Source organism: Varroa jacobsoni, unplaced genomic scaffold (assembly GCF_002532875.2).
Source record: "Varroa jacobsoni isolate VJ856 unplaced genomic scaffold, vjacob_1.0 scaffold_1063, whole genome shotgun sequence".
NCBI classification, from domain to species: Eukaryota; Metazoa; Arthropoda; class Arachnida; order Mesostigmata; family Varroidae; genus Varroa; species Varroa jacobsoni.
The window spans coordinates 70,794-94,938 of NW_019213965.1; the positions used below are offsets into that span (position 1 = coordinate 70,794).

Below are 24,145 nucleotides of genomic sequence, written 5' to 3' on the forward strand. Positions count from 1 at the left end.
ATATATACAAGGCCCATTTACCTAATAATGTAAGCTAGAATAGGTCGTAAGTTGACGACAATATGGAGATGCTAACTGATAGGGTCTGGGTGTCCACACGACATACGTAGGGCCCTTGTCGATACAGCAAGTGGGCCGATTTAAACCGACGATGTCAAAGTGACAAATCTGTTTTTCTTTTTCCATCTCGCTAGCGTGCGCCTGCTCTTTGGGTTTCTTTTCCCCCTTAAAAAAAGGTCGGTAGACTCGATGCTGTTTCGTGTCTCTAGCAGACGAAGTGCCATTGGGCCCAGTTTAAACTACGCGCTTCGCTCAGGTCTAGTCGATTTTCCCTGTTCACCGACCACTACCCAATGTTCACCCGCATCGCCCTACGGATAGACAGCTGTGGCCGAATGCACTACAGCTCTTGGGTTGGTCAGACCGCAAAATGTCAGAAACAGTTGTACATCAATCGAAAACTCCCTATGGTACGCACAGCCGATCTTCAACTGAAAGTAGGGTAAAAGATGGGGGGGGCAAGGCCCAGCATGTCTTTGAGGCACTTGCGGGGATATGACTGCATCGAGGGCGACCGTTGTGGTAAGGCCCGATGGTCTCTCAAACGAAGGGCCTTGTGACTAGGAGCGACCAACCGATTTTCAATTGGGCATCTAACCTTGTCATGTTGGTGGAAAAAGGGGGTCACTGGAAACGGATGCAAAATGGATACATAGAACACATGAGGAGTGCTTTCAATTCGGAGTTGCGAATCTAAACACAAGAAACTAAACATAAATCTCGTTCAAGGCACCGGTAAGTGCCGAAGTCCTTATTTCTTGATAGGACGAGCACAACATGCAATGTAATATATTCATTTTAATCATGCTAATTGTTTTATTTGTAAAATAGATCTGAGTACGTTTTTGGCGAAACGGAGAATATATTTTTCTACGAGTTTATCAGGTTAGCCAAGCGTGTAGTAATGATGGTACACGCTAAATGCGACTTAGAGTATCTTGTCACTTCTGCGTCACATGAAAGATATGAATTTGTTTACATTCAACAAGTTGACCTACTGGACGTAATGAAGGACTCAATCGATATACGGTGATCTGACGTTCACAACGACCTAAAATCGACGAAAATCAAACTACTGAATCAAACCGAACTCTTCTGCAGTAGTGAATTTGCGAGCATCACCTTGCCCTTATGTTTTTGTCACGGTGGCCGGAAAAGGCACAGTTGTAAAATATTGCACAGAGCCTTCGTTCAATTCATTGAACACAGGGAGTCAACGTTTGGGCACTGATGAATGCTTCATTTCTCTCACACCGAAAGTCCTTCTCGGAGATCGTCGCTAAGAGGCTCAAAGCATTATGCTGCCAAGCTGGAGAAAATCCTGGACTTAACAGCAAGTATATTGCAATGGCAATCACGTCTCATACGATGATTAATGTGGGCTCCATATATCATCTTACTCACCTCAACAAAAGAGGTACAAAAGAAGCCTCGTCATTGTCCTATTCAATCAAAACTCAAGCCAAGAAAATTGATTATGAATTCTATATTATTATCTGTGCGGCGGCGCGTTTGTTCATCATCATATTATTACTATCGATACATGATGATATGCCCACTTGTCTAGCTCAGACTCGGTGGCCTTGTGGAGTAGTGAAAGCGCTGTTATGGGAAGATGGTTTTCGTAGTGAATTTTTTTTTCGTTGAATAAAAAACGTACGTATGACGTACACGAAGTACACAGTGTAATACGCTTTCTCTAAGCAGCAGAGAACGATTTCATATACAAGCAGTTTATATATATATATATATGGTACTGGTCAAGTCATTTCTACAATTTCAAGTGCTATTGTGTATGTGGAGCCGAAGTCAGCAAGCGGTCGTTATTCAGCGTCAACAACTACCCAAAGTATCGGTGTATGCTATTATGTGCATAAATCAACGAAAACATATGCCCCATGAGATGAACCGAGAGTACACCACAAAGACTAAGGGTACAGAAGAGGCTCCAAAATGCTTCGACACATCTTACTCCCTATTGCCGTCCTTCCCGCCTCATATTATTGAGTTTTTATTCTCTATTTTCTAGCTGTATCGTTATGGCTGTAGCTAGCGTCGGCCAAGTAACCGCATCAAGAAAACGAATATTAATATCGAAATTTTTAGAGTTATGACCGCTAGCGTTGTCAAACGTCGCTTCAAAAATAAGACATACATTATTTCAAATAAGATCAATTTACAAACTTTCGTTAATAGAACATTAACACAGAGTTTTAACAAGCGCATTATCATTCGTGTTACTATATCTGATTCGAAATATGAGCAGTAGCTAACGCTCATTCTCTCAGTGGCTTCATCCGTTCCGATGACTCCGAAGATATTCTATTTCGATATAGTGATTTGCACTCTATCAGCCTAACTCGACTATCATTGACACTATGCGTACGACGTTTGATCTTGATGGTGGCCATAATAATGAGCCGGCAGATAGCGATTTTCCAGAACACTGCTCGAAACCCTCTGCCCTATGAGCGACGTATCCTAAACCGGTTGAACTTGGCGGTCCGAGCGAGCCCGAACGGGGGCCGAAGGCCGGAAATTGTTGGATATCTTGTTCTACGAAATGAGGACGTACTTTAATAAAGTTAAATGAATCGGCAAATTCGATAGCCTCCATAGATTAGCGTTGACAACCCCATTGGCATTGTGCCATAGTTGAGGCTTGAGTTAATTGAGAACTACAGATTGGTCTTTCTTTAATGTCCAGTGAACGACTTTATACATTGAAAGTTTTCGGTACAATGTTTATAACATGAATATGTTTACGTAATGTTTAATTACAACAGAGTTCTATAAGGGGTTTGTTTTGTAGCTATTTGCTAGATATCATACCTATTACAAAATCAACCAACCACTCAATACATTGATGGATTTTAACTTTTATCTATAGGATAAATTAATGCAATAAATTGAAAACATAGTCCCACAAAGTAACAAATCTACAACTTATTACTTCGTTAGATCTCTGACCGTAGACGACTGCAATACCCGCACGAGCTACCGCTATGTAGTACAAATACTGAATAAACTAACCAAGCCCACTTTTAACACCAGCAGTAAAGTTTATGATGCGAAGGGAACTTAACTGAAAAGAGAACTATCTGATTTGTTGGCAAGTTTTATGGTCTCGGTTTAGCAAATACTTCCTTCCATTGTACTGTTACGCGGCCACTAAATCCGAAACGACACCAGTTCATTTTGAACCGAGTCACAACTTACCTTCCCCATCAGCTTTTATTGATATATATTATTAAACTTATTGCACTTCAGATGTTTGTTGAGATATAATCAATATTTTAATGTGGAAGACGCTTCGTATAATGTTAAACGAGTAGCGAGATACATAACCGACTATGAGGCTTACGTTTGTTTACGCTCTTCAACCATCTTTTTTAGTTGCTATTCTGGTACGCTCCTTACCTTTTTTTTAATGCGTACCACTGATAGAAGATGACTAACTAGCAGCCGCTTCATTTAGACCAAGCTGTATGCGCGTATGGTGTCGCCGTTAGGCATTTCATCAGCTGGCTGGCTTCCGGCACAAAGCGAACCGTGTGTCCATACCCGGATTCGAACCTAGGCCACAACGTGCGTGCCCCTAGTCACGCCCAAACTCGAAGCTGGTTGTATAATGTTAATACGCATTTGCTTACGTAATTTCATCTTAAATCACCTACGTATCAAAATTTGAGTGTATCTGAGATAGGTTTCCTTCTACGTCGGTAAATGATGCTGTAGCTTTATTTGTAACAGTCAAATTGCCTCTATAGTATCTTTAGCTTTGTGGCAATGCGCGGCATTAGTTAACTACTATTAGATGGTCAAGGGTAAGACGATGTAAGTTCAAAAGGAAAGGAATGCCCCTCGATTTTCACTGCCTGTGTACTGATGTAGCCTCTACACTACAGCTTCCTGTATGTAGTCCCGAGTAGCCATTAAGTCTCTGAGTCCCTTCCAGATTAGCCGATAATAATAATTAGAGGTAGGGCGCTTGATGTGTCTCTTAATAGCCCGAGCAAAGTATATGCTGCCGAAGACTTTGGTCCTTCCCCTATCGAGGACAAACTGAAACGGCCAGTTTCTAAAGATGTTCGCTTTTCGTCCAAGAAGCCATCGAACCGTCGCAGAGAACTGAGCTAATCATCGTTTTCTGTAGCTCCCATTTTAGCGTAAGACGCATAATAATGATAATGTTGTCCAATAAAAACTAAATAAAACAAAGAACTGTGATACTATTAAGCCTCATTGAAGCTGACCTCAAAATCACGCTTTTACTGAGGAGGGAATAGTTGCTATTATTAGCTTGATGAAGTGCAGGCTTAGAATCTAGACAATTACTTAGTTTGGACTTCATACCGTTCCACTTATAGACATCTTCATAGATCATTAGCGAACGTCGGTATAAATATAATTCAAATAATACCTTTGCAATATCGGGTTCGGTACTGGCTTTAAGCATTGCTACAGATGGATCACTGCTAGAGCAAAACGAAGTGTGTTAACGCTTGAGTATCAGTATAGTCTAGAGATAAACGACTTGTCGCTTTAATAATTACAGTATAGTTTAATACATCACTTCGCCATATTTACAATAGTCAATTTACGTAGGAACGTATCTGGTGATTCATTTTTACAACGATTTCAGATAAGGCTATGGGAGGACATCAGTGCACTCAAGCACATGTGGCTGGCTACTTGACTGGCTAGCTAAAAGGCACGCACAAATATTCGATGTGCAGTGAAGCGGAAGCTAGCGGGGCCCCTGACCGATGGTACAATGCTGGATACCTCGCACTTTTCCGACAGAGCTGATACCGAGGGCGGACCACCGTTACGATGCATGTAAACACCCATACGGCTTCTATAAAGAGCTTCTTGGCAGTGACTGACAATAGGAACGAATCAAAGTGTGCTTAGCTGGTTAAAACTTGGCTAGAAAATTGCAATAATGAACTGGGCTGGGCCTATAAAAATTTTTGGAAGGCTGAAAAACTCGAACGCGCGTTCTACACATTCAAGTTTTACGGCGCAAATAGAAATCGACTGTCTGGACAACATATGAGTAACGTAATCTATGTAGACCGTTGCGTGTTGGAATTTAGCGACAGTTGATGTTCGCTGTTCTAGAACATGCGATGTGGTCGCCTACAAGGCTACCTTCAGGAAAACAGGCTTACAAGGTTGCGTCAAACTAGATGCAAAGTTATACGTATTAAGTTACAGACTTGCTAAGTTATTCCTTAACCAACAAACGAACAACACAGATAAGTAAACAGTTAAAGCAACATCTGGCCTTAGACGCGACAGGCAACACTGTAGCCAAGTGGCTAAAGAAAACCAGATAGAAGCTACGAAATTCGAGTGAGTGTCTGCAAAAGGAGCCCGTTTAGGAACAAGTATAAGACTTCCCTACGCAAGTGAGCACGTTAGATTCAGTGGCGACCTTGGAAAAAACAGACGGTGACCAAGACGGTTACAGTTACGGAGATAGATACGTAATTTATAGTGGTGTGATTAAGTCAAGCATAAATAGTTGGAATACGCCTAACTGCCTTAAAGTTGTTGTTCTGGCGGAACTGTGTTAATAAGCAGATAGGTTCATCAGCCTCTCAGTTTATTTGACAGTATGGTAAATTTAAACAAATTTTTTTCAAATTTATGTGCGATACTACAGCCTTTCGGCTAGACTCTCAGTACGAAACAAAATGTCTTTGCACCCGGCTTCGAACTTAGGCTACGATGTGTCTTTGAATTCGGTAGGCACCGTACCACTTCATTGTGACGTAGATCGTGTACAAATGCATGCCTTGTAAGGTGTTGTACATGGATCCGCTGTAAACATTCGGTTGCTATCTTCGAATATATATATATATATATATATATATATATATTACTCGTGGTGTTAGGTCAAAGTTAGGTAGGAATACCCTGTTCTTCGATTTTCTCCGCTTTCCGCTGCCTATGATACGGTCGTAATACGTAATTATATAAATGATTTACTAATATCTTTCTACTAAGCATCTTAAGATGGGCCACCCTTTTTCTTTTTGCTCTCCTCCCTAATTTCGCCGGTGGCTTTTTTCACCGTGGACATGTGGAAACAGCGGCACCGCCCTCGCACCGCTTACCATATGACTGATTGCTGCCAGCATGCTATCGGTGCGTTATATGCGTCATATGCTTTATTATTTGGTAATACGAAATTAAGTACTATAAACACTATTCATAATTCTTATTATTCTGTCAGCATTTGAAGGGTGACGCTCGGCCGCGTCTAGAAACATAAACGAATTATACTAATCTCGTTCGATGAACAAACGTTTGGAATAGGCACCATATAGCTGTAACGCTAAAACCTTCATTATCTTCATTCATTGCGAAGATTCAATCGTAGTTAGATTCCGCTGTTGCACTGGCTGGTTCCTCTGCATTCGGTTAACAGATTACAATAGAATTTCGAACCCCATTAATAAAGATTATATTACTTTGTCTAGTCTGCCGTAAACTGCTAGCTTGGTTTTATTCTGCCTGTCGCCATTCGCAGTTTGAGTATTTTCAGCGCGGCTTCACTTGAACAAGTTTCATCAAAACTCGTTGACAGATGAAATACGTCATCAAGCCTGCACACGCTAGCACGTAAGTCCTTCAAACAGCCTTCTTCGACCACCCACCTACTGAAAGTTTGCACCGTTCAAAATGTGTCACAGTCATCATATTCTCCACCCTCATGTGTGTGTAATTTTCCAATTATTCCTGACACTTTTTCTGAATTTCACTTTTGAGGTAGTTCTATCCGTCGTTATGCCATCGGAGGACGGAACTCATACCCTTCTGTGTATTAGCGTCGATATGGCCCTAATATTTGCGCTTCAATTTAAAGAAAGGAAGCGCATAGCAGGCCTCCCCTAAACCCAGCCGATTCTTCATCTGAATCAGCAACAAGTGCTGTAACGTTAACAACGTTTTGTGTCATAATATATCTACTTTCTCGTATTGAGCTAATAGACTTCGTTACTATTGATCTTTTAAATTATATTAGGCACTTTATTTTGTAAGGATTTTTTCGAAGCTTTCATTTTATTGTTGTATTGCTCTCAAAGGGACAGCAAATTACATGTACATATCACCTATACAGCATAAATTGCAATGCTATATAATATATCGTCTAACAAAATGTTTGTTGTGGCCTTAATAGACACGGAGGTCCGGTTTCAGTTCTTTTTATTGCCTGTGGCCGTTGACAAATGAATGCTTATGATATAACTCTATTGAGGTCTATGCTATAGTATACTTCAACCACCAGATGAAGACCAACGAAGGATGATAAATATATAGAGAATGTATTGCTATTACACAAATAGCTTGATTGTTTTCAAATGTTTATTAAGTAGAATGGAATTCTTTAATCGAGCTCAATTTCAATAAGCTTTGAAATATATCGAATTCATTTAATTTTTAAATAAAGTAAAGAAATAAATGAGCGCATCGTAGCTTTGCGTTCTCATTGCATGGCATAATGATTACTAAGTTAGTCCCCATAATCTTTTTTCAGCCAGGGGGTGTAGCATACGTCATTGGCAATTTACAAAGCAATGACCCTTGACCTTTGTTAACCAAAGGCTTGGCCGTCCGATCGGCTACCAAATCGGCTACTGTGGAGCTAGTAAAAACAATATTGTTTATTTTAATTGCGGCCAATCGGTAATAAACAACTCAAAATAACTAGATAAAAATTCGGACGCAATTATGATGTTCATTATAGCGAATATTGTAATTAACTGACTTCATAAAGGAATGACAATAAACAATACAGGCGATTTGAAATGCTCTACAAACACACCAGTAAACGTACGATTCGACCGATATTAACTACCTAATTTACCTAAGGTCGATAGAACTTTTTCACGTTCATTCGTCACAGCAGTACAACCTTACAGTTATAGAAATAACAGAAAATAAGGGGTAAAGTCCGTAGGTTGAATGGCCACGTTCAGGAAGGAAATGGCACTCCGCGCTGATCTGGAGAGCCGAACCATCTCAGATAGGTATCTGCGTACGTAATAATTGCAACATGCCATCTAAACATTCAATCGCCTAAATTTGATTTACACTTGGCATTTGAAATAGAGACCTTCTTGTTTTTCAGGATGTTTAGGCTGTTGTCCTATTTCTTTTCACAAAAAGGCCTAATAGGTTTGAAGCTGAACGGAGTGTGAACTGAAGTGATGGAAAAGGCTAGCTGTCGATAGACGAAGCGTAAAACCCGAAATATTTAGATAACTTAGCCTCGGCTTGGTCAATTTTGCTTTCAGCTATCGATATTTAGTGAAATTATTTCACGTTATTTTCCTGCTGCAAAATCACAGTTTGGGTTCAGAATCGTTTTGACCTCTCTTCTAAACGAACCGTACCACGAAATGATAATTATGCCACTTAGTGACCACCAACCCGGTATAGCACCTCAACAAGCGGAGATATTTCGTTCGGTGTTCAAACGTGTCGCGGCCGGAACATCCGCTGTGATTATTGTACGTTCGGTACATACCCGCTGCGTATGCAGACCTATGTCCTTTTTATATGGACCAGATCATTAATAACAAGTCCCCGGCAGAAGTCCTCCATCGTCCAACCCAGCCGAGTTCCACTGCAGCTGCTCTCCGGGCGTCAAAACTTGTCCTGATCAGTATGCGAGCTGTGAGGGCCAAAGGGGAACTGCGACCCAGGTAGGGATTTGAGCCAAATTCGGGTTCTGTCCGATATCAACGTAACAGTTTACAGTTGTCACGATGTTTTCGCAATTTGACTGAATATTTGCATCGAGTGTTGCTGTCCGCAGTACTACGTACAAAAATACGGGTCGCCTAACCTTAATTTTATGTAGGAATCTGCTCAAAGCAAAAAATAGGTCCTGCTGCTCAATATTGTGATATTCAGGGTATGAAACATCTATGGTTGGTCTAAATTTGGACGGCCTAAAAAATAAGTGGAACGTTTGCTGTACTTAAAGGCGATTGTATTTATATTCCAGCTCCCAGTGGTCTTATTGTAGGGGACTGATGTTCTCTAACAACTAAGATTAATACTCTGAGAAGACAGAGCCAAACCTATCGATAAGGTGCCATACTTAAGCTGCTAGCTGCGTGACAGTTTACCCTCTAATGGCAGAGATTTTCATGATAGTAACTATAACCATTTTAGAGAAGGTCTTTCTCCACTTATTATAAAATCATTTTCCAAAGTCGGGCTATTTGTCGAGCCACTTACACACACGCATGTATATATATATGCGTGTGTGTGTATACATATATATCGCATTATTTAGCGTTTATCTTTGATTCGGTTCGTACGTAATTTAACTTCATCGCCGGCCGAGCAGTTTGGCGACCTTTTAACTAGGGACGATTTGCTAATTAACAGGAGTAATCTGTGGGAGCGAACTGTTGCTGCATCCTTTTGTGCACTTTTTTTTATAAACTACAGTAAGAATCTCGTTCAATTTAATTGATTACATGGTCAAGTAATTAAATTGTATAAGTAAATTCATGCATTTAGGTATGGATCCACAAGTGACCTGTCTACACGCTTGAAAGCAGCGTGTCATTCTAATGTAACCCCGGTCTTTTTGAACTATCGCTCGTAGACTGTTGTACAGGTTAGGGTATAAGAACGCGAGCAACCTATCGGCCAACAAATAACCGTAAGCAAATACACATAAACTATTCTAAAACATTACCACATCAGTATGATTTCTACGCAAGGTGCTCTTTAGCAGAATTTGCTATTGATCAGCGTCATGTGCATTTGCACCCACATTTAGGTACGCATAAGACAAAAACACAGATACACATACACACATACAAACGCCCAATATACTATGAAAAATACATTCGGCATTCTTATATAAAAACAGTTAGACAAAAGAGAAAGAGGGAATGGAACAAACGGATAGGAAAACAGTGCACGTTGAGCGATCGCGACGTGCAGCTTTATTACACATGCACAAATCTACATGCACGAGCCCACTTCATGCAAAGATACCCACCGACATCTAGCGACACCGAAACGCTGTGCTGTCGCCGTCCAAACGCTGATCGATAGGCCGACGTGCTCCGCCAACCAATATGAGTTAAAAACCAAATTCAAGAGGTCAAACAGTCGCCATCGTAGGTGCGATACACCTGAACTGCGGACAAGGTCCTCTTCATGAATGCTCTTGCATTGTCAGTAGTATTGTTCTTGTGCGAACCACCCCAGGCATCTCGTAGTAACCCCACCAGGAGCTGCTTTATTGATCAGTACTAAGGCTCAAAAACGACGAAACCTGAAAAAACAGGCAGACAAACGATAGTAATACGTCAAAGAGGCCATTAAGCACGGGATACTGTTACCCTAACCAGGAACGTGCAGTCGTGCGATCGTCGTTTTCGCACGAACTGACAGCTCACTGTGGCTATATACGGCGCGCGTTAAAATTTTAATATTAGTTGTCATCGCTTAGGAGAAGTGCGTGCGTCGTCGATGTCTTCGTCAATTCTTGCCTCGCACAATGCTTCGGCGCTTACAGCTTTGGATAAAGAACAGGTGGGCTACACGATACAACAGTCCGATTGATGCAGTACCAACATCTGCACAAACTACATTGTATATGTAGTTTATTCGCTATTTTGTGCTAGAGTACATTGATTGTGTCTTATTAACAGATTGACTAGCAATGATTTTCAAGTCTAAGGGATTTCGTTGATCGACCAACAAGAGATCTAACCGTGTCAAGCATGGTAAACAATAAGCGATGCCAAAGCTGCCAGTGACAATCTGATACTAATCTACGATTAAATAATAATATGTTTATCATTGAGCGGTTCGTGAGCGTCAAACATTTTTAGTATGACGTGTTGTTTTGATTTTTTTCCATATTGTAAACAAATTATGATATGTTCTTTCCATATTTCTCAGTATCTAATTGTCAGCTAGTGTCTGATGTGTGCTCTGAAGCACGCTTTGGCTTGCTTCTAGTTAATTACCGCTTATGCGTTCGTCCTCGTTCAACATGTAGCGTATCAATTTGTTGTACAGCGATGCATCTATTGCCCAGTATTTCGGTTGTATGTTTGTCACTGAGTGAAAATCGACTATTTATCATCACTAATTTGCTCAAGTCATTGCCCTCGATCGAACGTTCGAAAAAACCGTTGATGGCGGCATCATTTATACAATAGATCAACGTGACAGCCATAATGTACGAACCGTTTCATATGTTTAACATGTAAAAATGGCGTCTGCTTTCGCGACAGACTGTTTTTTTCTGTAGTCATGTAGCCCCGTTGGTATGGGTTCGAACATATACATGATGTCCTTCTTCTATTAGTCGACTTATAAAGCCAACATGGTTTCTGTGGAAAACACGCTTATCCGTATAAAGCTTAGCTTCTGACCTACTGTAAACCTAATACTTTGCGCCATTTCGGCATTTGGTACATAGACTTCTGCCAGCTCATGGGTACATATATACCATAATTTTTTGGGGGAGATGGGGGACTTTTAGGCGTTCCAGTGTTTCGTATACACGAACGTATACGAAATAATGCTCTTCAGGGGATTGTCAACTCTAGTGATTTCAGCTATATAAAGTCTTGACGACGTACTCCTGCATTTCACGATGGAGAAAAAAGTCATTATAAATGTGCATCATTGAGGGATATATATATTACGCGACCACACGCATAAAAATGATCACGGCTCGATTAGGACTATTTCGATGAAGGCATACCTATTATCTGAGATAGCGCTGCCAGTCACTTTTGCCTAAATTGCGATGGAGATGTTTCTGTATCCTCCTGAAATTTAAGGCGTATACTTGCGGATACTCCGCCTTGAATCTACCTAACCGTCGTAAGGTCGACTGAAGTTTTTGTCAGTTCCGCGTTAGACTGGCACAATCGGTGGATCTCCAAAAGTCACAAGATCTCGATTCAAGTTCGCTCATACTAGTTCTTCGATTGTATCCTCGAAGTGTATTACACTTGAAGCCTGCTAATGAGAACCAATGTTATCATAAAAACAGTATCACTTACATAAATATTCAGATATACGTACACATGAAATATAACGCACCATTGTGACAGAAAAACATTCGGGAAGCATGTTGAATTGACGTCGGGGAAGCGGTCGTCATGGCAGTGTAACAGGTAGATATTCATACCGCTTTTTCCGACTCATATCAAGTTGTTTCTCGGTACTTTATCGGCGAATTGTATCAAAGTTTTTTCAAATTTATCTCGTATTTACAATGAAACCTCAGTACTAGTGTATGGACGCCAAACTGGATTGAATTGTACGATTATGTGTTGCCCTCGTCTAGGGCGAAGTTTGTCAAGGAGTAATCAAGAAACTGTTCCCGGCCAAACGTTACGGATTCGTTGTTCTCGAATGCATCCATCATATAGGAGAGGCTCATTTCAACTACTCGGATCTATTAATGGACGACAGAGACAAGTAGGTGTTAACTAGCATTGCCAGGTCGATCACTTTGCTTCGTGGGTAGATTCTCTGCGTTTATTCAAACGGTAATCATTACATATATTATATGCGCCAGTTAGTACCGCGGTCTCCACTTTTTTTCTAGTATGAGAAAACTATACCTGATTACTACTAGACTTCGGTATCTCAAAGGCCACGCCTCAGTACTACCGGCGAACTCGTTGGTAGTATCTAACAGAGGCAAGTTAATAGTAGAGTGTTACAATGAAGGTAGTAGCGACGGTGGCATACCTACTGGCGATCGTGCAAGAAACCCAGGACACGAAGATTCAGTCAACCTCATGCCAGACTGGCTTCATCAAAATTGACCCTCGTTTTTTAAGACGAACTCTTAGCGGCAAGGTGAGTCCGTATGTAAGTCAATGCGTCTTCCGTTTGTGGTTTTACAGAAATGCTCTGTGCGTCGGATGGCGTCTCCAGTTTACCGTCGTTTCGCAGGACAGACCAACAGCTCACTGCGAGTATCGAGCTCAAGCGGTAAAAGTTTCGATGTCGCTTTGTATTATTCTATTCTAATGCATAGTGAGTATCAAAGTCAACCAGTCCAAACTATAATGCATATATACTTTTATCTCCGGTTTGCTCTGGAGAAGGCGATGCGCATATGCCAGCTGCGTCCTTTAAATGTCTCGACTGTTTCTCCCGTACCGAAATGCGTACTTTGAGGTATTCTATTTAGTAGTGTGTGGAACATTTTTTTCGGTGCCATCGGTAAGTGATTTTAGATTGCGTACACGGATTGATTGATTGATTACATAATCGATATGTTTAATCCCTAGGGAGACGGTGTTGTGTGACGCAACACTTGTATGGCGTAGCACACAAACGTGATTTGTGCCGACTCATTATTTTAATAGGTAATAATATTTTCAGGCGTAGTAAACCAGTAATTGATACGACCTCTTTAATTAGGTTTTGCTTGAATTTCTCGTGTTGCAAGTCGGGTATCATGGATCAGCTAGTTGCACAAGGAGTCTTGCCCTGCTCGACTGGATTGCATTGCTGGATCGGTCTGAGTGGAAACTAAGTTATTATAGATGTCCGAATTATATGTGTTTAATTGATAGACGTTTGAAAATAGATAAGCGCGCATAGTTGTCTTGCGACTTCTATTTAACGGTGAGGAAAATTTATTCATTTGATTTCAAGGTTCGAGCCTTTCCTGTGATGGTCATCCAATGTGAAGTGTACGACGCTTCGAAGGAACCTTTAGAATTCATCAGTAGTGAGATCGGAAATAAGCGCATATTCTGCTACAAAAAATATTTCAATGGGAAAGTTGAAGTAAGTGAGACCTTATTTTTAGCAGTTTCTAATGATATTGGACTAAAACTTTAGCGTTACTAAACGGTACGGCACAAAAAGGCTTAAGTATAACATCAAAGTATTTAACAATATTTTGGGGATGGGAACAATGTGGGACACAGGTATGACAGTTGTATACTTTGAAGTTTCCCTCAACAAGCGAAACGATTAAATCTATATATAGGTTTCGATTAATTTAAAGATGACTGATGCCGCTTATTTTACATGTAAAAAATTAATTAATTTACAGCTGCTGCTTAAACAACTGTTTTTTCGCGTACCGACAGAGACATCCCTGGCAAATGTCTTTATTGCCAATCGTGCTGCGTTCGGCTTCTAAAATGTCAGAAATCATATGCAAGACTATGTTTTATAGATTCGCAAATATCTGATTCAGTAAAAGTCGTAAGCGAATTAATGTTGGTACGCTTAGACTTATTGAAATATTAGTGACATATAAAAAAAATCTAGCGGTCTTAACTTGGGCTGAAATTAGGCTAAACGTCTCAGAAACCCTAAAGCGTGAAAAAAAATTTTAAAGATGCAAAGCATGGAAAAAAAAGCCTAAAAGTCATAGAACGTCTTTGTAACGAAGCAACACATAGTCCTATTCCAAAAACCGTCCCTAAAATCTGCAAAAAAAAGAGTAGTTATCAGAAACATCTGCATCAAACTACTCACAAATGCTTGACTTGGACATTTTGTATAAACGTCAATCTGAGATGTAGGTTACTTTCTCCTTTTTTTATTTGTTGTCAAAGAAACGCAGCGCTTCACCCGAATTATAATAACAAATTACATTAGTTTACTATATATCTACTGTCATTCTCCACGAGCTTCTTTATTTCTGAACCAATTTATTCATTTCTTCTTGCCAGAAGTTTTCATATCCGGCATTGAGAAACTCGTCCACTTAAGTTTCAGGACCCCTTTCATTGTCAGACGTTTAGAGAGATTGGTGGATGCAAAAGAAGCTCTTATTTAACGTAGCTCTCACGACTTTTGTCATGTGCGGCCTGGCATTATTTCTTTGCCTTCTCCATTGAGTTTTTTTTTATCGGAAGCCCAGTTCCATGACTAAATTAGGCCACATGGAGAACCATAAGCGCCTTGTTTTTCTCAAGTGTATAAAACCCTTTCAGTCTGACCAAACGCAAACCGTCATATTTTTGAGATTGAGATCTGGCATAACTTAGGTGTTTGTCCCAAGACTACCCTTACTATCTTTTCTTTACGTTAACGAGAAGATACCACTTCTCGTCACCAGTGACAATTCTGTATGGAAACCTGTCATCACGGATAAGTGCTGCCCGGTGTCGGCGGGATGTTCAGGGTCAGTGCGCTTTGTCTAGTTCAAGAGACAAGTAGGCTATTCGTTTCTGATAAAATTACAGATATTTAATATATTTGACAATGGTGCTTGCAACCTATCTTCAGGAACAATTAAGTAGCTCGTGGTGTCGTAGCTGATCGTGGTGGGGTACACTTCCCGAGTTCAGGACTCTATTGTCGAATTTAGCAGATTTCTACTATCAGTTCTCTCAATTATGTACTCTTTATTGTATAGGGAACAAATATCTCAGACTGCTTCGGCAACTTTTCACCCCGGTAAAAGGCAGGGTAGGTGTCAAAAGTGAAATTTCTTCGCAAAAAACCTTTCTTTTTCATTCAGTCTGACCCTCACTCACTGCACAACTCATTACTCTAGTCCTAGTTATATATATAAGTAAAGTGCGATATAACGGTATGGTAGTGTTTCACGTTTTCGTCTGCTTCCTCCTGTTTAGGGATCCACGTCCCGCGAGACGTGTCGCGCTGCTATTTCATGGAACCAGCTTAAGTAAGTATATGCCTGTTTATATTTTATAGCATCTTTCATCAGCCTGTATATTTTGCACTTCTGTCAAGTAAAATGTAACATGTTAGCGGCGATTTTCGGTACTGCATGTCATGGAAGGGGTCCTTTAATCTTCCGTGAAGCACCATAGCCTATAGCAATACTTATGCGTATTGTTCGTCATCATCAAAAATCGGTAATTTAGAGCACCTCAGCCCCTCGCTTCGCATTGTTCCCAAGACACGCCCGCAGTACCAAATACACCAGGACAGCATACCCGCACTCCACATAAAACACCGGAAAGGAAAACTATCCGTAGGGACGTTTCGAGCTTGGGGTTTCCGCACACTCTGGCCAGCACTCCAGCCAGCGTGAAAAACTCGATCAGCAACGTACACATAGATCGTACGAGACTAAAAGGCTACCAGCTGAGCTCTGGCGACCTTCCTTCAGGTCGTTCTCTACATACAGTGCTAAGTGGTCCCCGACGACCTGACGACATCGGCGCGCCATATTCACATTCGGTAAATGACGATGATCGGTGACTATAACTAATGGGTTTTTCTGGTAATTTTCAGTACTGATAATCATTCCAAAAAAATGCGCACTACAACCCTTGGAGCCAATGGTAAACGCAGCCTTCTATTCTACGATACTCATTAAAACAAACGTGATATTTAAACATTAAATGTCATCACTGCATTTAATAGAGTACGATATCTTTGATATGAATTTTTCCCTGACCCATGGTCTAATTATTTAGCCCACAAAGAGATCGAGGGATCTTGATCGACTATATTCACCTTCTCTGTTTGGTGGGCAGTTCCAGCTACAAGTAGGAGTCACTTGCCCTCGAACCCCCAAGCCCTATGCGGGAGAACTTTTAGTCTTTTTTAAAGGCTTCCTTTGTTGAATGACTTAGTTCATCCTATACACATCTAAGCGAATATTGATCAAGATTTCACATGGTCTACTAGCGGGGGGCGATTGGTTGGTCAGTTATAATACAGAGCAGCTCTGGACGCTTAAAAATTTGTTTGTGTTTTACGTCTGCTACTTAAGCCGCTGGGCATCTAGACGGATAGATCCTAAGAATTGCATCTGTGCCCGTGTTCGAATCTGGATCACCACGGACCAGATCTAAGTGTCGGATGTTGTGTATCGAGCAGTAATTCTAAAACGGTCGGAACCGTATCTTCTGAATAAAAGATGTTGCAAAAGCTTAATTTTATTCTTAGTTTGTTAATTCAACAATTCTTGCTCTCTCATTTCTGTGTATCTAAGAAATGCAACGGCGTGTCATAATGAACATCATAATCTATTCTCTTCCGGCATTAACCGTGACAGTGTTGCTATCTATGAGACAATTTATTCAAAATTTTAACGCGTATCATCGTTACATAGAAGCAATGGATTTCTTCATAGAACGCAAAAAATCATTCGTTGCCAAATTCGAAGACTTTTATTTATTTATTTTTTATATATGTCTTATATAAACAACGCGGAGAATACGAGTTTAATAGAGAACACGTTTGGTGGTGATATTAAAAACACACTTTCTGGTTATCTGTGTGACGACTGGAATAAAATGTTGGCTAGACTGTATTGTATAGCCTTTTTTACTTATCCTAGTAAGAATTTGAGCGGACATCCATAATTTTCAACTGCTCTACTTCAAGATGTTATCGCATACTATTGGCAAATAGAAACATGGGTTGAAATTTATACTGTTCTATTCATTTTGTCCATTAGAATCCAACCTCTACTCCGAAAGCTGAACGAAACTTTCAATCGTGGATGATCACGCCCGGGATTGACGACGTATCTACCAACACTTCGGTGGATGCCCTTCAACGAGAAGTAAGTTTTTTTTAATAATATTAATTAATAATTAATTAAAGAGTTAGTTGTGGTTGCTATCAATGCATATACAGTACAAACTTGCGGCAATTGAGTAAGGAACTTTATTCAAGCTCAATTCGTATTCAAGGACGACCTGCTTAGTTAGATTCATCATGAAACCTCCGTACTTACCCAATACTGCATGCACGTTCACTAATATGGTCCTATCGGTTGTTTGCTTTATATCATAGCTTGAAGGGAAAAGTTTGTCAGGGGCTAACGTGACCTGTTATCTTTTCCAGGACCAGTCGTCGAAACACAACGTCTGGTTCGATTTACGTACGCCACAAGTAAGTTAGTTCCTATGGCGTATTGAAGCCGCGGCTGTATTGTGTCATTTTCACGCCTTCATTTCCATGACTAAACTATACGTGTATCGTATCATCGGTCGACTGAACCAGAGCTACGGGGCAGATTACCGGAATCTTAAAGAGGTCACCGGTATCCGTTCAACAACTCCCGTATTACTGTAACATATTTTTATCTACTATCCTACCTAGGCAAATGCGACAAAGACCACTACCAAAGTGTCCAGTGCTCTCTGTTGATTCTTTTTTTTTTTATTAGAGAATAAACTTAAAACAAGTTACCTATACGGATTTTAGGAGCTCGAAAGATTATTCAATCCGTTGAAGGCATTGTTTGAAAGATCTTGAAACTAGATAATGATCATTATTATTTTTATTATTGCTACATAGCGTTATGGTTTCTAGGCCTGCTTTGTGTACGATCCTGGTAATTTACTTAATCAGACCTGCACAGGCACACAAAGAAAGAAAGGCACAGCATTATTTCTACTGATGGCCTTTTTTTTTTACGAAGTTGAAATGTTTCAAATTGATACAGTCCGTTTTTACACTGCACGTTCTAGGCACTATTGCAGACGGGCCTGTTTGGTAGCTTGATAACCATGCGAGAGTTATGTGCAGAGAAGCGGCAAATCTATCGCTTCGCCTATATATCTATCCTTCTATAACTGTACTTAAACGCGGAGCACTCAGGCAATGGATTTCGGTTGTTGGAATATAATTAGAACGTAGCGTTAAGTATGCATATGTATGTCTTCTCCATTAACATTCGGTGGCCTAAAATAGTTATCATAAGGATGCAATAGCGAACGAATTACGTAAGTAACGAGTTTCTGTATTAGAATTTAGCTTTGCATGCATCTGTGATGGTATCGCTCCCATCTCAATTACTTGAAACAAACTAAATGCGATCCGATATGTTTGACCATCCCTTTTAGGACGTATGGAACAGACGCGTCGTGACAACGCCACGAAATCTTTGCGAAGAGTTCACAGCTTGCGATAATACGCTGGACTCGCCGTTGCCAACTTCAAAAGCGAACTTCACTGGAATGGACGATGCATGCAGCCGGTACAGATCGCAAGTAATCAGCGTTTCATTGGCTGACGGGCTAAAGCAGGGTATTCCAACCACTTGTTCGGCCTCCTGTGATAATATGCTGCTGCAGCAGTCTTCGCTCGACGGCATTAGTCAGTACGATACAAACGCAAAAAACGTCGATCCAGTCGGAAGCCGTCGCTTGTTCCCGTCGTCACTTGGCACCCCGCAGCTAAACACACTGGGATTCAATGTACAACATATGCATAAGAACAATTTGGCCTTCGATTCTGTGCTCGACCCATACCAGGACTTCTCCACAACGCGAACGCCCCTGACTAGTTATTCGGTCCAAGTAAACGCTTTGCGTCCGTCTGAGCACGCTCTGTCGAAAGCGCAATTTGATGCGATGCTAGGCGATTTCGACGCGGGTTCGATAGCGACGCGTGGACAGACAGGCCAAAATCATTAGTCTTTATAAAAAGAAGAAAAGAATCCCGTTGCCAAGATCTAAGTGATGTAGTAAGTTTTCCTAAGGATCATGTAACAGTAATCGGCTTACACTGTTATCGAAATGTTTAATTATTTATGCAAACAAATGTGCCATAGCTACAACAGGGTAGCTTAAGGCGTCGTACGCACTCGCGGTTACTTGTTGAGCAAATTCAGGGTCCAATTAAGTTTCGTAGATTAGCTATGGTCTTTCATTGTCAAATTCAAAAGCAAACCAACTGCAAGTTTAAGGACTAGAAGTGATACTAACGTTGGCCGCGATGCCCCGGAATGGACGAAACTGCGAGACGGCATTGAATTCATTATTTAGAATCAACTGGCTCCAAGTTAATAGCGATGCTGCAGCTACAGCCACAGCAGAACAGATCTGACGATAATGTTTACCAAATATTTAATTTAATAATTATTGGTTTATACGATTTTTTTTTCCATAAGCAACGGCGTATATGTGTTATGTTAGCGTTTCGTACGTTTCGAAAACTGGCAAGTTGATCCATTCTTACATGGAAACGTTCGCGTGTTTTTATAGAAAACTTTGTTTGGCTTGTTCTTGTAAACTTGTTGAAATTGTACACAGCTTTCGAACCTTTGTAGGCTCGGTTATCGAACAGAATATAGAAACAAAACAGCAACCAATCTGAATGAATATTCGAGTATAAAGCAGTAGGCTCGGCCAGGTAAAACCTAGCTTCAGGACGCTAAATATTGAGTTACAGATTCGTCCACAGATTGTTGACTGCCTTAAGGCGTCGACCTGTTCAACAGGACGCCAGAGTGACGATTTCGCATTTTTCGCCAGAGGGCATATTCGTTGTTGTCTTTTCATGTGTGCCTCTGTAGAGAGCAGACGGAATACAGACTGTCATTTATTGACCTCACGCAATTATCGTTTACGCGGTAGAGATCATGAACAAGGCATGGTACCAAATTGTCTTCATTGAGCATGTCCGTTACATTGCGGTGTGATCACTATTACCAGCAGTATTATTATTTTAAATAATCATTACCATATTAGATCTTCATACGCATAATACATACTTATGTTAATCTTCATATTACGACACGTTACTCTTATATATACTTATTAGAAGTTTGTATCATCTCCAAATTACCTGCCGATGATACTCGTGCCGATAGAGATTTTACGATGTTATCATGAAAGCCACTGTAGCGGTCTTTGCCCAGTGCAGCCATAGTTAGCAAGCCAAGTGTTTTTACTCGATCGAAATACATACATACATACATACATAGTTTATAGGGAAGTTGACATATGAATACCTGTTCCTAGTAAATAACAACAGACACAGATATTTACATTGTATCTGAATAACACGATAAAGATTGATGTTACATAATTAGGTTTTAAGCGTTTCTACAATATGAGGAGTAAGTTGTGCGCGTGAATCCCAGGACAGATAGGGGCTTAGCTGGTGGAATCAGTTTTATCAAATTGATGCGTTCAGCCGTAGCCGTTATACATCTGATATGTGCTATAGTTCTCCTGCTGCAAAAGAAATTTCTTCCGATTATTTTTAGACGAAGTAGATAGATTGACAGAAAAATAGAGAAAAAAAAAAAACCCTCGGCGTCGCAGTCGTTATGTACGGTAAACAACTTAAACTTCTACAGCGTATCTGAAGGACACTTAACCAACGATAGCTGAACCGAGAACAAACGTATCGTCATCATACGAATGCTATGCACTTAATCTGTTTATTTCTAATTTTACTTAACATGTATCGTGTAGGCTCTAATAAGTTTCAACGTGGCTTGTGGCTTAAGTGCTGTCTCTAGGTACATCGACAACGGTTTGATAGTGCTATCCATGTGTTAAACGATTTTAAAACGAACAAGAAGAGAAAGTGCTTTGAAAGCAAATAAATAACATGTTGACTAAACTTTAAAGGAAAAATCACCTACCACGTGTCCTCATTTCTCCTAACAAGTAGTTCGTCCTTCTAACGCTCTCACCAACTGGTCATTCCAGGTTGGGAATTCATTGCTGAAGTTGATTGACCGCTGCGTCTGGCCAACGGAGTTGCGTTACTATGCCACCTCGGCCCTATTCGGGCTTCGTCCTTCCCCTGATCGAGAGTCATCAAGCTCCTAGAAGCACACATGAATGCATACACTTAAATGAAAACTTTTCACCGACCAGCTGTAGTTGATTACCCGCCGATTCACAATAGGCCTTACATCATCAGATTCCGTCTATTTCGCACGATAGTGGTCCTGTAATTTTAAGACGCTACCATCCGCCTTTCGAACAGGTGCAGTAGCATACTAAGATACGTACGGGTACATAGTCATATATTTGTCATCTAAAAAGATGACCAGATCCGATTGGCAGACGAGCGCGTTCGTCGTCATGTCTGGGCTATTTTATAAACTCGCACTTTATGATGAATCATTGTCTATTGCTATCTGATGAGGCTGTGGGGTTGAGGTGCAGAAAAAATTGCCCATTATTGTCAGTGAGACTGTTTCGCATTTGAGTACTGCGTGACGTTCATGCGGTCGCACTATATGGTAGCGAGGTACCACGGACGGATGAGCGCGCCGTATATCGGGTCAACGAGTGCTAGCTTCCTGTTAGATGGAACCACCGAGAAGATGAGTAGCTGATGAAGCGAGACTCAGTGCGTACTCTATGCAAAAATTATAGACGCGTTACAATTTAATTCGCTAATTGTAGCATAGAGCGTTGAGTATACTCCAACTGCTACTCTGATGGTCAGCGTCAGATACGATTGCTTCTAGAGCTTTAGACGACGATCATGCTCACAGAAGGGTGGTCTGTTATGCGAACGTTTGTCTCCGCAATAGAAGTCGATTATCTAGCCATGGAACGTGTTTTTCCAAGTGATGTTATTTTTTTATTGCTGTTGTCGTATCGGTCGTAAATTCGCTAGCCCGAATCCGTCAGCATCCAAAGTTCGATATCACATTCATAATAAGACAAATCTGTGAAGTTCGACAACAAAGAGAGAAGACACAAAACAAAATTCAGGAAGCTAATGTTTGAGCAAAACGTCCATAAACATAGACTTTGCTATCGAGGCATTCATGATATAGAGAACCCTTTTTAAAATTTTGCTTTCGACCAAAAGCAGTATCCATGTCTTAAGTGATGGTTAATCGACTTGCCCCAATTTTAGGAGATCGTCGGCGTAGTAAAACATTTTGTCATTGTTTTGTGTGTTAACAAACCTTATAGACCCCCTACACATGGCCAGTTTTATCAGAACATCCATTACGAGTAAGATATTGTTTGCAAATAATTATTATGTCTGATTAATTAATTAATGTCTGATTAACTAGCTGGATAATAAGAGCACTGCTGTTCGTTTTTCGAGTAGTGTTTGTTTAAATAAGAAACCTACCTATGCCTCATTGTATCTCTAATTAATTTAACTTCAAAGCTTCGCACATTCTTTCATGCGGTTTCCATATTCGTATTTACTACTATACATAATGAGACCGTTAGCAAATGCCACATTATTTGGGCGATGATGGGCTGGCAGAATTTCGAATTATCAGAACCAATAGTCAACAACTGGGCTGAGAATGCACCATCTCAAATGTCTCTATTAGATTAATTAAAATGCTAGAATGTGCGCGTCTATCGAAAAATCAGCCGCGATATTGAATTCCTCCCCCTATATATATATATATATATATACATACATATATGTATATGTATATAAGCTGACATTTAATATATTGCTATAGACATATTTATCTATATAGGGCACAAGTTTATTTTTTAATTTTTTCTTCCCAATACCCTTTTGAGGTTCCTATGTGGCAAATATTTTTTTTATTAATAAATATCACCGCGGCCCACTTGCGCAAGCGAGAACGTCAGCGAGACATTTTAGGTAGACATTTACATGCAATATTTTTAGTGACAGAAGTACAAAAACAATAATCTATTGTGTCTAACTGAAAGAAAAAACATGCGAGGTTCAAAACTACATTTACACCCTTTGCTTAGATAAAAAAATGTTGTGAGAAAATATAGAACTAGGGCGCGTTTCCTCTGACCATCGGATATCGAACGCGATGCTCGAAAAATGATGTTTGCAAATAAAACCTAAATACGTCTTTTTCAGTAAAACGTTATCGTCATTTCACGAAGAAAAACTTAATCACGAGAAAGCGAAACATGTATTTAGGCGGTCGGGCAGGCGTTCTAGTCGGCGTACAGATAATGTACGAGTGGCTATTAAAGAGGAAAGTTAGAATAGCTTTTTAAGGATTCAATAACAAATTCATAAATTGTCTGTAGTCGACCGGACATACCCAAGATATTCTATGACAAGTGAACTAAATTAGGAATCTGAGTGTTGCACAGCTGACGTACATACACACAGGACTCAGATGAAACGGTTAATGAAACCAGTTCAGAAGTGTTCCTTAAGGCTGATCACACGGTAGTGCCGACACGCTAGAGTTCCTTAAAGCCTTGTTGTGCACGACAGCTGAAAATAGGAAAAATGGTACTTAGCTTAGGCATAAAGAGAAAATGCGACAAATTACATTAAATTAGCTTTAGTATTGAATACATATATAAACATACACTTTTATTTCTATTAAGGTTTTCTTATTATATGTTAAATTAGTCAAAAAGCTGCACATATT

At 40.3% G+C, this 24,145-nt stretch overlaps 1 protein-coding gene and 1 long non-coding RNA gene across 4 annotated transcripts; both read left to right on the forward strand.

The window, feature by feature from the left end:
- Positions 1-4,483: 4,483 nt before the first annotated feature.
- On the forward strand, positions 4,484-5,612 carry LOC147752711 (uncharacterized). Its single transcript, XR_015313325.1, has 2 exons — positions 4,484-4,553; positions 4,706-5,612. It is a non-coding gene; the product is annotated as an uncharacterized LOC147752711 (long non-coding RNA).
- A 4,547-nt stretch (positions 5,613-10,159) lies between these two features.
- LOC111266188 (uncharacterized) lies at positions 10,160-23,621 on the forward strand. Of its 3 annotated transcripts, XR_002683922.2 has the most exons (10): positions 10,160-10,641; positions 12,419-12,552; positions 12,987-13,074; positions 13,747-13,881; positions 15,690-15,742; positions 15,945-16,263; positions 17,492-17,599; positions 17,884-17,931; positions 18,888-19,510; positions 21,489-23,621. XR_002683922.2 is itself a non-coding variant. In XM_022843452.2 (9 exons), the coding sequence occupies exons 1-9, from the start codon at positions 10,579-10,581 to the stop codon at positions 19,458-19,460; spliced, it is 1,521 nt and encodes a 506-aa protein (XP_022699187.1). In that variant the 5' UTR covers positions 10,160-10,578; the 3' UTR covers positions 19,461-21,416. The 3 variants fall into 3 exon arrangements, 2 of the variants coding, with proteins under 2 accessions (XP_022699187.1, XP_022699188.1); XM_022843452.2 differs by lacking the exon at positions 21,489-23,621 and having other exon boundaries at positions 18,888-21,416; XM_022843453.2 differs by lacking the exons at positions 10,160-10,641; positions 12,419-12,552; positions 21,489-23,621 and having other exon boundaries at positions 13,031-13,119; positions 18,888-21,416.
- The last annotated feature ends 524 nt before the right edge of the window (positions 23,622-24,145 follow it).